The sequence below is a fragment of the Odontesthes bonariensis genome, chromosome 9 (assembly GCF_027942865.1).
Source record: "Odontesthes bonariensis isolate fOdoBon6 chromosome 9, fOdoBon6.hap1, whole genome shotgun sequence".
Lineage (NCBI taxonomy): Eukaryota > Metazoa > Chordata > Actinopteri > Atheriniformes > Atherinopsidae > Odontesthes > Odontesthes bonariensis.
In genome coordinates, this window is record NC_134514.1 from 11749079 (window position 1) to 11767169 (window position 18091).

Genomic DNA, 18091 nt, shown 5'->3' on the forward strand with positions numbered 1-18091 from the left:
ATAACTATCCAATACGGTAACTATAAAAACAAATGATATTGTACGCCCTTCTCTTATTTATTTCATGAAGATGATTCAGACACTTCATGTCTCAGGAAAATACTTGAGTCGTCTAAAAATAAGCACATATACATATGGGGAGCCACCAGAGACGTTATTCAGAATTGGCTTAGAAAACAAAGATATGAAGTCAAACTTTCTCAAATACTATGCTAAAAACTTTACACCCATACTAATGAAAGATTCTCATATTCAGCTAAAATTCATTACACTTAAAGTTAAACTTTCTCACAAACTAGTTTGAAAACCTTGCACACATATTAATGAGGTATTCTCATACACACCTGAAAAACCATGCACTCACACTCAGTGGTGAAAGACTCTCATATGAACGAGTGAAAACCTAATAATATTTTGAGAATTTTCAACTGGAAAAATAAAATGGACACTTCTAATTGAAATATACTAATAACTAAAAACTGTTGAAGCTGAGTCAGGTCTACTTCTATAAACCACCAGTTCCTAAAATGTTTTTGTACAGGAAGGATCTAAAATACTTTGGTGAACCTTTCAAATTCAAAGATTTGTTTTTACATTTTTTTTGACGGAAACTAAAATGCTTCAATAATACATATCAGACTCAAACCAACCCGAAAACCCTTGGATCATCAGATCATCACATATCTAATCAGAAGTTAAGTAGTCAGTAGCCTGCTTTTGAAATTATTTTATCAAAGATAAGCAGCACCAGTGCCGTAACCAGCATTGAGGACACACAGGTCATGACCTCGGTATTTTCCCCGGTGTTTTTTTTAATTTTAAATTTTTTTTTATTCAGAGAAATGTCAAATTAATATAAGATGAAAATCGTTCTGACTTTGATTGGTGGAAAGATCAGCATGCATTCTCATTTGTTTTTCTGAAAATAAAGTCCACATAATCCCTTTATTATCACGTTATATTTTAAAACTGAGCGGAAAAACGCCACCCGACTTTTTTTACTTTTTTTACGCCACCCGCCATTGGAAACATGTTTATCATATTACACAGCGACGCGAAAGTCAGCTAGGAAATGGAAGCAAGATGAAGAAATCTACTAAACAAACTAAACTCAGCTTTGGAAAGCCAACTGGCCAGGGGAAAAGAAAGAGAGAAGGTGAGTTCATTTCGCCAATCGCCAGTGAGAATGAGTGACAGTTCATAATGTTCATATGCGTTCAAAGCGCAGCTAGGAATAGGAGGATGCTATCGTTGTCCTCAGCATTTCAAGCAACAGTCACAAAGCCCCTTGGTTAGGATTTCGTTTTCCAGTCGGCACAAACACACTGCACACAAATCTCTCTCTCAATTCGATTTTCCAAAAAAAAAGTAGCGACCTTGGAATTGTTGGGAATCGTGACACGGCTTGGGCTGTTAAGCTAACTTTTTTTTTTTTTAATCAGGACTTGACAGTTTTGTGCCAACTGTGGCTAGTGGTCATTCAGCCTCACTAGCTACAGTTTTGTTCAGTGCTATATGGCTTCCTACATGTAAATAAAGCAGACTAATAGAAACTGGGTCAGAAACTTATATTTTTCATTTTACTTAAAACAATTGATGATGCACACGGGGCAAAATAACAGAATGAAATACCCCGTGTACTCTCTCATATGACACAATCTTGAGGTTAGTTGTGCTGCTCATGGTGCATTATGAAGCCAAGTTTTACCAGCATTTAGCTAGTTGTCAGGCCCAGCATGATACCTATGTCTTCTCTGTGTTGAGTGAATGGATTGAATTGAGACTATACATCTAAAATACAGCCAACATCTTGTGGTCTGTTTGGCACATTCTACGATGTTAATTTAGTGGGTGGATTCAACCAGTTACTTAGGTAAAATGATTGCATTTTTCCTAATGAACCATTTGGATTTTATTGCAAATGGTGTCTAAAATTTTGCACATCGGTTAGACCAATAACCCAACTCATTCATTTGACCTTTTAGTGGGTCATGCACATGCATGGTGATGATGGTGACAGTAATAATAATAATAATGTAATATTAATAATAACAATAATATTAATGGTGATGCTGATGATGATATTTTAAAACAGATGACACAGGAGAGGATGAGAATGAGGGAGTTGAAGAGAGAGAGTCAGTAGAGGAAGAAAGGGGAAGAACTGAGTCTCACTCACTCACTCAAATACTCTACTTTTGTGATCACATTGTTATAATAAACTTGTTCACCTACATATTCACCTCCTTGATGGGCTTGTGATTTACCTCTGTTTATTCACATTTACAAACTGTATTTTAAAAAGTCAACATATTAGGATGTTTTTTTTGTCAAAAAAGATTTATCGCAATATTTGACCTCAGTATTTGAAAAATCCTGGTTACGGCCCTGAGCAGCACTGAAAACACCAACAGCTGTCACTAACTGTATCTAACATGAAAAATAAAGTTGTATCAACATGTATGGATTATATGGTAACTGATTGTACGAAGTAAAGATTTGAATGCATTTAAAAAAGTTAATATATACAAAAAGAAATGTGTATATGATGTTATCTGTGCAGCATCAAGCCATATCTAAACTGAGGCTGTCAACAAGTTTGATACATTCTAGCAAAAAATTCCATGATTACTGTTCAAGCCATCAATGATTCACAGCTTTATGCACAGTCACACATATATATAAATAAAACCTCACTACCCCAGTATGGTATTAATTCTATTCTTTATCTTATTATGGAGATATTCAGGAACTTATCTCAGCATGCCGTGAGAGATGCATCTTGTGGTGAATCAGGAACTGTTCCTCGATTAGGTTTCTCAAGCTTGACGTGTTGTTTAAAATCTCCAAAAAAACATCAGCCTTTGTTGAGAGATGTCTTTTTGTTCACAGAAAATGTTTTTTTCAAAAATTGCAAAGACAAAATTTCAGTTTTGCACAAAAACAAATAAACAAAAAAATGATTGTAATCTTTTTGCTGAAAGATTCCTAATACTTAGAAATTTACAGTTACATATAAAAAATGAATGTAGAACAACGGTGTCAAGCATACCATAGTCAGACAATCGCACAGACTGGCGGACACTGACAAATCATGAAGATGGAGCACACCACAAGTTCTTTAATGATTGGAGGACATGCCGAAGAAACGTTAAATATCTTACCTGGGACTAAAGGAACCTCTTGGCCCTGAGCCAGCCTGAACAGAACCATCATGAAGAGGGGCGTGGCCCCTGACCAAGTGCCACGCATTACTGTGCTCACTGTTCTGGCATCACTTGACATCAATCTGGGAATGAAATACAAGTAAAATTGTTAACATACGGGTTGTACTCTCTGCACTGGAAAAAATAAACAAGAAAACAAATTGTGCAATAATATAACAGAATAACTTTTCTCAAAGCATCAGTGTATTCGAGGGAGGTTTCACTACCAAACAATCCACAAGTTCCTTTAAGTCGTGTCTGTGTGGACTTTGAAATGATGATTTAGGAGAGATTGGCATTAGAATAGCAAAAAGATTGCACTTTGACTTCTTTTGCTAAAACTCAGTATATTATTTAGTTAATACTGTTAAGGCCCTTGGTGTTGCCTCCCTTTCTCTCACTAGGTCAAACCATTTTTGAGAGTTTTTCCTTCATGTAAACTGGCACACACTGGTAGGCCTGTACATGCTTCACAGCTTGCCCCTGCTGCTTCTTCGTCCCACATATCAGTGTGCCAATTGGACTGATTCCACAGCTTTTACCTGAAACACTGCAACAGAAGTGCAGCCAGGCTTTTAAGGCAGCTGTGATATTTTGCAAGCTGCTAACCACTACGTATCTTGTTGTGACTGCTTGTTCGTAGTTTAGTCTGTACCTTATATTCCGTTAGAGAGACTAGTGCATGATAATGAGTCCTTATCAGCATGCGCTGACTAAAAAGCGCTATTCTTTTTTGGGCACAGTTCCATCTATAGAATAGTTTAGTAAAGTTAAGTTTTTGAGAGTTGGTTTATCCTTTTTGAGCACTTAGTTCTTTGTGTTACTTTTGCCCCTCTGTTACATTCTTGAAAACATGTGTTTTCCCCCACTAAAAGTGCCACTACCCTTGGTGGGCTGGGGTCACAAAATTAACATGCGCACGCACGCACGCACGCACACACACACACACACACACACACAACAAGTGTCTCTGTCAAATTGATTTCAGGCAAGGAAGACAAAAGTTTCAGGTTAGCGGTGTGTGTGAGACAATGCTGCCATGCTGACATCACCTGCACATGGTGACAGGGACCGTCTGTACTATGGAAATTAATCGAAGAATTCTCCAGATCAGCCATCTGTGGAACAACCTGTTCACCCTCGTTTGATTACATCCTGCAGCCCAGGCAGCCGCGGCTCTTCCGTCTTATGGTCTATCACTGTATTTTCATTCTTCAGACTTTCCACTATGTATTGCTGTGCTCTGATTTTCTATTTGCAGCTCTTTCCTCAGGCATGACATACTCAGTGAATTGGATATGCTTCATCTAAAATAGGATGGACTTGCTTTATCATAAATTCCAAGGCAATACAGGAGTGACAGTCTTTAAAAGCCATGCACCTTTAGAGATAATGAAAAGCATTTAACATATCTTTTCCATGGTAAAAAAGGTGAATATCTGCAATAATGGAAAGGAAAGATGTCCATTTTGCAATGCTACTGATGCTCAGAATGGTTTTGCACTATAGACAACAGTTTTTAACATTCCCGTTTGAATATTTTGTTATATTTCCCAAACTTTCTTATGCTTTCCATTTATGCAACCTCAAAAGGACCAACTATTTGCCATTTATTTCTTGAATTTCTACCCCCATTCTTTCTCCTCGTCTCTCTACCCTTCTCTCTGTAATAGGTTTAGAGGAGAAAGAAGTCACAAGCATACCAATTTCTCCCCCGTCTTATCTACAGATACTCAATGGACACTTTGCACCCCTTTTATGAGCATTTCCTGGTTTGAGAATCAGAAGAGCTCCTGAAAAGGCAATATCAGATCGCACGTATGGGGAGCTCACTGCTGTATGTGCGTTATATCACCTCATTCCTCTAATGTCACAGCAGAGTCAAAGAATTATGTGTTGTATTTGCACAATTGCTCTATTTGCACGTCATGATGACAAGCGTATTCCTAGCTAAATGTCTGATAAAGAAGTCCCTGTTGTTCCACTAAAACATTCCAGTGCATTCACTCAACCCAGTATCCTGGAAAAGTGGCAGACTTTGTTACCCCATTTTTCTCGATAATTGTGTCAGATAAACACTGCATCGTTCTCTTGCAGACAATCTGATAAATACCCAATTACCAGTCAGAAACTGGGTGAGACAAGCGGGCGCCAGAGGTCTTTGGCTAGGCAATGTGGGATACATGGCAGTGAGATGGCCTTTTTAACCCTGACGCAAGTGTGGAGCTGAACTCGTAATTCAATGCTTCACAGCTTGCCATTTGATTAATGAATGGACAGATTAGAGATAAAGGAAGATTTATCTCAGCCCTTCCTCCTGGACACCATAAACAGGTATGTGAAGCTGCGCAGTCCAATCAATGACTTTTTTTTCTGTCCTCGTTATTCGGGCCGCTAACATCAAAGGAAATTAGTATGTTTTAGACTACTTGTTTCAGTGGCTTCCTCTGTGTTCACTACCAATTCAGTTCAAAAGGAATGAAAGGCCTTTATTGTCTCTCTTTATCTGACTCAGTGACAATTAATCAGGCAATGACAAGAAGTATTGCTGCTGGCTCAGTCCCCAACTCCCACAAAAGACAGAAACCATCAGCACAACAGTCGCTGCCCGAAAATTGATTTTTGAACACCTAGTAAACCAACATCATTCAAAACCTGTGGTTTCTAATTCTGCCACTCCACATGACCACAGCACTTAAACTCAACATAGATCAGACAACTGAGGATCATTGTCAGAGATTAACAAATTGATAAATTTCTTTCATTTTGCCAAGGACTTTATACACGTATCACATATTTGAAACATTATCCTGGTTTGTCGACAACAGGAAGCTGATACAACAGCTGATGCAGCTGAAACGGAGGCTGTTTAAAAGAAGGGATAGAGCAGTCTCTACTTCTTGAGGAAGCTTAGACCATTGAAAAAGGGCTGGCTTTGTGCTTGAAATTGCTCTGGAGCCAATTGTGCAAAAAAGAAAGTTGCACAAGCTATCCAAATGGACAACACTGCACGCCCTCTACATAACATAGTGATTAAAGAATGGAGGGAGTTCAGCCAGAGGCTTCCTCAGCACCATTGTAATAAAGACATCTGCAGAAGATCATTCCTGAGCACAGACACAGCCTTACACACTGATTCTTTAAAATGACTATTTGTGTATGTTTTTTCTGATTATTTTTTCCATCTATCCTATCTCAGTCTTTTGTCATACAACAATACAATACAATTTGCCTTTGGAAATTAAAAGAGTATAATCCTATTATGTCTCCTCTGTATCTGTTTATCAACATCTACTGCACTCTTTCTTAACATATTGAGCTCACCTGGTAAATTAATTGCATTTACAAAGTACCCACAAGAGGTTGAAGAGTTCTGTGGATTTCAAGTTCTGTATCAGTAACTCTTGGACCATAAAATTCAGCTTTGTATCCCTCCATACATCCCTATTAGAGTCTTGTAAAGCACACAGACAATAGCTGGAACACTGAGCAAAAGGGCATATGGACAACACTAAATTTGACAAATTGCATGCTGAAGTTCACTGCAATCCGTTTTGATTCAGTGGGACATAAACATCCACTTTTAATACTTGCATAACTAATAAACTATTGACTGTGCCAAGTTTGAAATGACAAAACTACCAGTGCTACCTGCTTCCATGAACTTATCAGGAGCACCACATTAGAATGTGCACTGAACATCAATAGAATTAAGGGCAGTTTGTCCTGGTGTACAGACACACCTGCAAATCTCATTAAGCATGGTTTGTTCTGTTGTGCTATGTCAGCGTCATGTTTTTTGATGGATAGCTTCGGTGCTTCTAAAGCACTCTCTTCTCTGTGTCACCATGGCTACTTCCTCCTCATAAAAATGCCAACAGGATTAAGCATCTCACATTCACATTATGTGCTTTCACTTCATTACAATAAAAGGATTAACCTGCCTGGTATCTCTAGGTGATATGTGGGTAGGGTGGATGACATGAGGCTGAACTGTCCTTCCCCGGTTGCGTAAATCACATCTCTTGTGCCCTGCCACCAATCATTCACACCCCTGTAGGGACTACAGTTCAGATTGTGGTAACACTGAGGGACGAGAGAAAAATCTTAAGCTATTAGGACACACTGCAGTTGACTTACATAATAGCATATGCTTCGTATTCCACAGGGAAAGAGTATGCTTCACTGTCCTACTTTATGTACATTGCTCAGAACTGGTAAGTTGAATGTTTTTTTAATGGTGGAAACATTGTGCTTAAGCCCAAGTTTTCTTTTCTGCGACATAAGATGGAAAATTGGTATAATTTCAAAAAGAAGTAAAGAGTTTGTTCATCGAGAACAAGCAGAAGGATGGAGATGAAATAAAAACCCAACACATATCTGTTAGTCAAACTCAAAGCACTTCAGTGTAACTGAGAAGATAAGCCTGATCATACGAGGTCTCCCCAAAGTGATCCATCTTCCTATGAATGTGATTGGTGATAAATTAAAAGCTGATTATTTCCTGGAGGGAGAAGCCAAGCGCATGGCCCACAGCTTCTTAGCTGTGGCGGTGATGGATTAGTGCATAGCCTGCACGATGGAGCTGTCCCCACTGACTGCACAGCCATGGATGCCACAGGCCTAAGTGCCTCCTATCAAGATGCCATCTCTGACAACTCTTAATCTGTTTGAATAAATGCTCCACCATCTCTTTAACAGGACAAATTAATTTTTCGGTAGACAGATGGATGGTTCTTTACTTGTTTAAGCACTATGACAAACATCAAGCCTATTTAGTACCAATACCCTACAGGAAAAGAGTGTATTACTCAGTTTTAATAACTACAGGTAAGCAGTGGACATAGGTTTATATAATTGAAAAAATAAAAAATAAAAAAATAGCTTTCTTTAAAAATATAAACTTAGTTTTATGCCTTTTGAATTTGCTTAACTTTCATATATGAGGCTTACTGAGAGCATCTGTATGTGCTGTAATACATTTTTTACCTGATAAAGGACAGGCACATAGAACAGCATGAATGAAGGATTTCAGAGCAAAGTTCCTGAAAAGAAATCGTATTGGAGTCAAAGAGCCCCAAGGAGATCACATGCCCTGTCCATGAGCTTCCAAGTAGCTGAGATTTTTACATTATGGGCCCATTCTCAAGTGTCTGAGCCATTTCCCCCAGGTCGGCATCATTTGGAAGGCTTACAGGACAATTTGTCTGCAGTGATTGGGTCTGCCTGAGTGGGAACAAAGGCTGACCGCCTGGCTGGTGTGTCCTTTTGTGTCCCATATGTCACAAGTCTGCCACACATACAAAGCAGCAACTGCCAAGAGCTCAACAGTCATTATCAGCTGTAGAATCACTGTCATTATCCTGCTGCAATCATAACTCTAATTACAAAAGTTGCTTTGTTCGCAGGTAGATTATGCAATGTTAATTACGCGTGCACAATGGGGCAAGCGCATGTTAAAATGCCACTTGCCGTTGTACTCTGAACAAAAGCAGCACACATTTAACCCTCTGTCATATGCAGAGCAACATACAGTCTCTAAATGGCTGGCTGAAACCCTCATGGTGCCATAACTTGTCATTAATAATATCTCATTAACGATCGGTATAATACATCATTCTTAACCAGAATATGTGGCAAAAAACAATATGGCTGTGTGTGTAGTTTTAATAGATGATCATCCTATAAACCGGTACATCTCATCACTCACTTCCAAAACATTGGCAGCAGGAAGCAGAGTTACAAGAAACTAAACTGGAAAAACTTGTGTAAAGTTTACTGTAACTGTAGAAAGCAGACCGAAAAGCTTGAATAAGGGAAACTGGACTTTTTTTTGGTTATTTTCCTGTTATCCAAAAGGCTTCTTCAGCTCTAAAACTAGTTTGGAGGGAGTAAATCTACACCAACGCTATAGAAAGGACTTCCCACATTCCTGCATTTAGATTCTTCATCGACTTCTTTTGTAACTTGGCCTGCTTTAGAATCTGTCACAGCCACTATACAGAAGCACAGCAAGAAACTGTTGGGATGTACGTTTTTAAAAAAAACGGATTAAAATAAAGTACTTTAAAGGCACAGTAATAGCTGTAGCTATATCACTTGTCAATTCCAGGATAACACACACAGCTTATTATCCAACTTAATATAACAATGATCATCATTATCATCAACATTTTATAGTTCTGAAAACTTTTATAAACTAAGCAGGGGTTTTTACTAGTGTAACTACTTTTACATACTTCCACTCCAAAACACATGAAATATACATCAATTAAATCTCAAACATTTTATGAACAAAAGCTGAAAACTGCATGATTTTCCCTAAACTCAGCACAGCAAGTGCTGTTTTTTTTTTTTGCATTAATCATCACGGGGTTGCACTTTACTATCCCACTCTGGCAAATTAAATCCTCAGAATAATATCTCCATCTTTGCTGTATTTCTGTGCTCTGACACAAGCATCTATCTGGCTTTGCAAAGCAGAACAGCAGCGCCTGCCAACTCGGAAAGACCTGAAACCACGAGGCAATAAAAAGTGACATCAGCAATGGGAAAGTTAATAGTGTGTTTCAGATGCACTTTCTGGAGGACGGGAGAGGTTTCATTTACTGTAAGTGACGGTGACTGGAAACTTCCCTCTGCCTCCCATCTACACTTATAAATTTCAACCTGCTCTGTGTAATAACTTATAAATGGATAAAGCCATCCAAAGGGGCTCAGTCTAAGTTCTGTGCAGCTGTTGCCTTTACAGTCTACACAGATCATAGAAACAGATAGTTTTCTTTATTCATCTATTCAATATGATGTTTGACTGCAGTCTGAGTGCAGTTTCCTAGTGCTGTGCATTGTAAGAAATGTCTCACTGGTGGTTGTGTGAGGCTGTTTTCGACTTCTCAAGCCTTTTTCTAATTTTGCAGAGCTCATTTCAGCACAGCTGTCAGAAAATGCCTCGAGCTGAATAAGCAGAAGTCATAGCCACACAGACACAAAAAAGACAATATGACTGTAGGAGTTTGTTTAAAAATAAAATGAGGCCACAGGTACATCATTCTCTGTATTTTCCATGCTAAATGTTCATACTCAATCCGTAACATTTGACATATTTCTTATTGCATTTTTAGTGAAATGAACAGTTTCACACATACAAGTACTCTTGAGCTGATTTTCAACACAGCATTATGATAAGACAAATGGGGTGGAGTAAGATCTTTTACCTTTAACTACTCTAATTAAAAGGTAGAAAGTTTTTTTCAGTGCAATTATGTGCATATATTTATCAAACTTAATTAATTAGTCATAAGTCTTCTAATGAGCCAACGCGAGAAAAAACAAGGCCGATGCTGTACGTCACAATTTTAAGTGGTCCAGAACAGCACCCATATTTTAAACTAACATGAATATGGCATATGCAAGACAAAATATGAAAATGGATTAAGAATTGTGTGAAATTAAATGTTAAAAGAAAACATGCATATCAGCTTAGTTAGTGATTCTAAATCCACCTCAGGGGTGAGTATGAGTGTGCATGGTTGTTTGTCTAGTTTGTCTGAGTATTGGCCCGGAGATGGACTGGCAACCTCTCAAAGGTGTATCCTGCCTCTTGTTCGCTCCGCAAGACTGAATAGGATAACGTGGATGTGGAGAGTAAATTAATGCATAAAAAGAATTCAAGAAGTAGAAAATGAGGTTTCCAGGTACCATTGAGGTATAAACACATAATGAGGTGTATTTTTTGTTTTAGCTTTAAAAGAGCAGAAAGGTGGATTTTTAATTTAAGCTTTGTTTTCAATGAGAAATACTGCAAGTTGGCCTTTAACATTAGGGTAACAAAGTTGTTTGGGGATTAAGACATAACAAATGTCAGTATTTCAAAGTACATCAAAGACATATTGTGCCATCTATGTGCACCTTTTTATTAAGCCAGAAGATATCTAATTGGATAGTTTGTTTTACTTTTTCTTTAATTTTTACTTAAAGGATCCACTATGTAGGAATTAGTGACATCTCCATACTGCAACTAAATATCATATTATATTTTTACAAATGGATCAGCTTAAAGAATATATATCTAAAAGGTACACACTGGGACTTAAGTCCAGTAATCAACTTTCAGCCATTTGATAAATTGTTGCTGTAGTCTGTAAAAAAAAAAAAAAACTCTTCAAATAATTCTGTATATCCATCTACCAGTTAGAATCTGAGCCATGAAAATAATATGGTTCTTCTTTCCCCTTGTAACATTCAAACCACTGGCCATGACAAACCATGGCAGAGGAAGTCCATGCTCCAGAAAACAGCCGACAAAGATCAAATGTGTTTTATGAGACATGAAAACTATAGAGGGATAAACAGCAACAGCAGAAGCAGCAGCGATAGTTGCAGCAGGAAAAAAATGAAAAAAAATAGGTAGATAATGAAAACACAGTGGGTTTGACCTATCTTGTTGCTGACAGACAGAATCACTGGTCCTGAACATGTACGTGGTTCAACAAGCCTCTGACATGGTGAGCCCTTCTCCTTGGGACTGTCAGCCTTCAGCAGAGCACATCATCTCTCTATGAGGATTTCATTACATTAGCCTAAGCCGGGTGCAGATAGCAGCAACAGCAGCAGCTATAGTGCATGATCCACAGGCAGACACACATCACCAATTAGAGCTATCACACACTCTGCAATCAGCGAGACCCACTGATTTCAGCTAGTGTAAAATGTATTCATATTATCCAGATCACAAATAAGCACACTCATCTAATTAGCTAGCATAGCTCACATGCTTAATTAAAGTTAATACATTATGATACCCCAAAATCCAGAGATTACAATGCTCCAAGGTTCTAGTTAATTAGAGTGTTCACACATTGACACACAAAGACTCCAGTCTCCATTTCCCTTAGCCAATTAAAATTCAGGGTCAAAGTGGGCAAAACTCAGTTTCTTCAACTTTTAAGGTTCTGCTACAAGCATATAAATGTGCTAAAGGAAACAACATTCCAGCTACACTTGCACTCTTCCATTTCTTTTTGCCTTTTTATATGATATAATACTACAAGTCAAGTGGGCAATTACAGAGCCTCTTGTAAAAGAAAAGACCCCCTTTAAAATTTGACAATAGACGGCTTATAGAATAGTCATATTTGGATTTTTTTTTGCCGTGCATTTATTTCCACTGTAGATGGCAAACAGAGAATATTGAGCTGAAAAGTCATTGACTTTCACACTGCCCTGAATTAACTTTGCACCCATATGATCCACGAAGCTGCATTAACACAAAGTGCTTTATTACAGAAATGCATGGTTATGAGGAGTGCTTTGCAAATAATGATAGGGTCTGCCTGGGGAAAAAAAACAAAACAGCATTCATTTGTAGTCAGGGCAGCGGTTTAAACCAGAAGAAGTAGTATAGCCTCCGTAAATGTTGCCATTTGACTGCTAGTCTTGTCCTCTCAGATGCAGGTAACACCCAGACTGCTGAAACAGAACTCCAAACAAACACAAGTTTGCATGATGGCATTTACATTGTGTTTTACAGAGAGAGAAATCAAATTAATCAGGCCGTATTGCATTTATCTGCCAATAATATAGTGTTAAGACTTATGATCAATAATACTCTTCAATTCAATTCGATTTTTCATAGCAAAAGTCATCAGACGGTACTTTACATATTCAGGTCAAGCCTTAAAATATTACGCACTTGGCAAAAAACTCCTTTTTAACAACAGTAAAGCACCAGCACTATAACCTGAAACAGCCTTAAATATAGGCTTTATCAAATATTTAGGTTCCAAGTCCAAAAACTGGTTCCACAGGAGATGAGTCTCATACTTTTGGACACTCTAGGAACCAAAAGCAGGAATGCACTCTGAGGGCTAAGTACTCTATTGAGATAATAATAAGGTCTTAAAAATGATTTTGGATTTTGTCCACAAAAGGTTAAAGGAGATTTTAAATTATGTTTTGGATTCTGAAAGCAACTGTGGAGGAAATATGACTGACAATATTTAGCTTGAAGGCTTTAAACTTAATTGGATTATTCAAAATTGGGGAAATGTGTTCATTTGCTTACTTGTTAAAATCAAATTAAGAAGATCAATATAACCTCACATCTGGGACCAGCATCGGAAATATTGATCAGTATTGAACAAAGCTTTTGAGATGTCTATATATATAGACTGTTTGAGTGATCTGAAATTAAATCTGTAAATACAATTTTTAAAATACAAACTGAAAACATTTCTCCCTTCAAGATTTTTAGAATATTCTGTTCAAAATGTTATTGAAGCTCAACCTGAAAGTTAAACAAACCAGAGGTGGGCTCTTTTTTATGCAAATATGAGTGATAAATTTATAAGCAATTTTTACTGTGTGGTTCCCAACTTATTTGTTTATTCTCAATTTTTGAGCAGGGTTTGTCAGTACTTGACCACCAGAAATCATTGCCCCCCAAATACCACTCAAAGAGGTGTATTGTCTCTCCTCAATGTAAATCTTACCGTTGAGAGGGGCTCAGTGGAATTCATTGGTGATAAAGGGGGTCAGGTCATTACTCGGTCATCCGGGAGGCCTTTGCTGGCAGGACAAACACTAAGATATTGGCATGCATGTGATGTAGCATTGTCATGCTTAAAGACCATGGTCTTACTCAGACTTCTGACTCTACTACTGCTTTGAGAATTTGTTTTGCAGAAACAGGCTACAAAATTGATTTTCTGTCAATCAAAACAAAAACCTAGTCACTGAGAGCAGCCCATACATATGCTCCTCCATAACCCTGCAAGAACCTATTAATAAACCAGCCATGGTTCCCGTCTTCAGCTCCATAAAGAATCCCTCGCATTTTATCTGTCCATAAAACATTTGAATAATCTCTCTAAAGGAATTTCTTAGCACAGTCTTGGTGCTTCATCTGGTGAATCTTACAGTACTCGGTGCTAGTCATGTTTAAGCCTGATTCACAGCAACTTGGCCATGCCTTAAGCATTTGACACCCTGTACCTCTGGACACTCAAGGAAGTCCTAGCTTATGGTTGAACTTGAGAATTATGGGGTCCCTGCAAGCTCTATATTTGCTTTTTAATTTAATTTCCCCCTTTTTTTTTTTGAACTTTTTGACTACTCACACTGGTCACATCTCAGTAGTTTAGCTATTTGAAGAGTGATGCGTCTATTTAAACAGCATTTTACCTTTTCTCCAGAGCTGAATAGTTCTGCACACTTAAAATAAGATGTACATCACCGAAGGATACACCGCCCCGTGTTGCACAAATAAATTTGATCTGAAAGTGAATGCGTCAATAAGGGTTTAGGGTTGCTCAGTATTTTCACATCATTGACACTGGTGGCTCAGGTTGTGCCCATAAATCCAAAAAACAAGCCATACCAATCTCACCTCCGTTCAGAGTTGGACAAAAGAATAAACAGTGGATGAACAGAGTTCTGATTTTGTCATGGTTTGACCACTGATCCCTGCTTTATTGGTTTACTTTAAATGTCTACAGAAACTACGGGCATAGTTCAATGTCCTTGTAAATGTGCCAGTGTGAGCCAAGTGGATATCTTTAAATCATGTACCCAATCATGTCCTGTGGCCAGATGTGGTGGGCTAACCAAGCAATATATCATCTTTATCTCAACAGAAAACATGTAATAAACACATTTGTTTACATCTCAAAAACGTAGTAAGTTGTGAGATGATCCTAGCCTGTTGTTTTGTGTAGAAAGGTGAACACCATGAATAGTGAAATATCTTAACCATGAAATTTTTGTTAAACATTAACCATTTAGTGTTTTGTACTGTCTAAGCACGTACAAACTCCATCCCCTAACCAAGTATGTTTAACTCTTCATTGTAACCATACGAGAGTGAGAGCAAAGTAAAAGATTAAGGGATCACAACTAAGAGGGAAGGGGACATGTGAAAAGACAGCAAAACATTATGCAAGATGCTTCTCAACCTTGTGATGCCCTGCAAATATAGAAGTAGCACACAGTGAAACTTATGGAGAAGTTAAAAGGAAATAGTTGTTGCATTATGTTAAGACTACATGAAACTGGAATATTTCGCACAGTTGAATAAGATACGGTAGATATGACATGTTCTGTCACAACAGGTTGGATATGTGTATGAAGAATAGATTTTTAAAACTATTCTATCATTTCCTTAAGCTGAATTTGTAAAAACAGATGACATTTAACTTCCTAAATATAATTGAATATTTCCAATGCAGTAGCATTTTCTTTTCATTATTTTCTTTTGAAGAAACACTTAAGGCACATGGTAAAAAAAAAACTCAAATACACAGCAGGGAATCTTCACAACACGAATCACTTAATGCTGTGAAACACCAACAGACTAATGGATGAAAAGTTATACATGCTCCTCTATGATTACATTTGTGCAAGTATTTCTTAAAAGCTTTCCTAAGTGGGCTTTAGTACTTGGGGGTCACAAAAGGTAAAAAACAAAATTATCACTTAAGTCTTTGAAAGATATAGTGATGAGAAAGAGCCATACAAGACACCCACAGAAGACAGAGCGAGCAGGAAACTGCTGATGTTTCTGGTCATTACATGTAGAACAAGAAGGAAATTGTTTGTCTCATAGAGCAAAATAATGATATCGACTGAAGTCTAATGTGCTCCACGATGGCTGGAGAAACACTGAAGACAATTTCAATGGATCAATGAGGTAGATTAACTTTGCTTTTCTAATTTCTACATTCTTTTTTTTCTATTATTGGCAATGTGCAGACTGAACTGTATATTCTGACTTCATACTGCATTGTAAAAAGTCAGAAAATCTTACAAAGAAATTAAATCAGATGATAGAGAAAAAAAAATATTTTTGGTGTTGACACAAAAACCCTCTTTAGTGCTGACATGGACTAAAATTGGGCTCATTTGTATTTCTTTGAACCAATTATAATCACCTTCAGTGGCACTACAAATGCCTCAACCCCAGCAAAATAGTGTCGGAGTGAACTTGTTTTGAAATAATTGGCAGGCGAATCCCCCATGTTAGCAAATCATGCAAACTATTTATTCCGATCTTTACAATTATTAATAAGAAGAAAAAAAAGGAAAAAAAAGCAGGTTTCCTTCCTGCACACTCCAAATCTTTATCAAAACATGATATTTTCCACTTTTAGGTAGCTCGCTCTGAGGACACTGCTTCCAAAATTAAGGCCAGCAACATGGAGTTCCATATGAAATATACGGCCAGTTGTAGACTTATGGCATCTCAACTTACAGCAAGTCAGATTAACTGTGTCAGAGCTATATAAGCTACTTACACAATGCTATGAGACCTCAGACTTTGTCCAAGTAAATAATGGAATAACTTTGTAAATATCTACCAAAGCTCGAAAAGACACAGAGTTACTGATAATAAACTTAGTTCAGAGACACTAAATCAAAAACAACTTTTTTGCATTGTATGATAGAGAGTGTTAATTGTTGAAGATATAAAAATCTGTTGCATCAATCAACAGTTAAACCCCCCGAAAATTCAGTGACAAATCCAAGTACAGGATTTTTCACACAAAATTGTGCCTTGTTGCAAGAAAAATCTTAAATTTAGTTTTCTGTCACTATGATTTTGTGTTATTTTCACAAGACGTCCCAAAAGACAAGAAAAGGCTTACTCAAACAAAACAAGCATGAACACAAAGACAAACACAGACACCCAAGTCTGCAAACATGCTCAGAGGGTGCCCCTGTCTCCTGCACCCTGATGTAGATGGATGTCCCTGGCTGCTGATCCCTGAATCTACATTAGGTCATTACAATGAGCAGTGAGGCCCCATGAAACCAGTAAAGTAGTGGGAGCAGAGCAGCTTGGGAGCACAACGACTCTGCCAGCCCTGTGGGGAAACAACATTGACACAGTCATCCGTCTTTGTTACACTCGAGTTAGACCTATATGACACACTCAGAGGAACCGTGCCAGCCCATGCAATCTCTACCATGTTGTTATTAAACTGCATTAAAAAAGCAATAATGAGCATCTAAGAAAATACGGAAAATATCACAGTGGGGAAAAAATGACATTTAGAGGGAGGAAATGGATGACCAATGTAAAAGGGTGTTAGGTGTTGCTGTGTCTTGGTCAGCTGGTGAAAAGAGGTGCATCAAGGTTAGGCATAGTCTCACCTCAACATAGGTGATTTCTGACCATGCATGTCAGGTGAGGGCAATGTGGGGAGGTGGAGGGGTAAACCAGGTCATGATAGAGACGCACAAAGACGAGTCGTCTGAGAAGAGATGATGAGGAGGAGGAATTAAGGCGGGACAAGGGCGTCACTGAGGTGAGCTCTCACTCAGTCACCCCAGGGTTGGCTGTGTTTACGGAGCTGTCAGTCACGTGGTGAAGCCGCTCCCGAGGGACACAGGCCACCGAGGCGATGAGAAAATAATAGCTCCTTCTGTCAGAGCTTCAAGGGACAGGGGTCTGATGGACACCACTGAGAATTAAAGCTAGCCTTTGGGACACATCCTATCCTACACTTAAACACAGGGAGGATAGGCACTCACAGATGGGGCAAAGAAGAAATAAAATACCAGTCTGACCATTTAGATATTTTACTTTTCCCAGTGTGCCTTGGTGACTGTATTGAGATATGACATAAAGGTGATCAGATTTAAGGAATTCACTCAAAGCACACAGAACTGTATGTTATTTGTGGAGGGGCATTATGAAGGATGCTTTTACTGTATGGTTGCTTTCATTTACTGTTGAAACTATGCATAATGTTAGTTTGAATCAGATCTTCCCTTAAAAATGAGACTGTCTCTCAATGAAAAAAAGATTGAATAAAATAGAACAAAATTAGAATAAAGCAGCCCAGAAGAGGGACATTTTTGGAGCCACTTTTTCTCCATTTTCAAAA

The 18091-nt window shown here is 38.1% G+C and overlaps 1 protein-coding gene across 2 annotated transcripts in view; it reads right to left on the bottom strand.

The window, feature by feature from the left end:
- Positions 1-18091, bottom strand: part of robo1 (roundabout, axon guidance receptor, homolog 1 (Drosophila)) — a 223543-nt gene that overhangs the window by 197749 nt on the left and 7703 nt on the right. For both annotated transcript variants that reach the window (XM_075473124.1, XM_075473123.1), the window contains exon 2: positions 3165-3289. In XM_075473124.1, coding sequence (XP_075329239.1) covers positions 3165-3289 — 125 coding nt within the window. The remainder of the gene's footprint in view (positions 1-3164; positions 3290-18091) is intronic.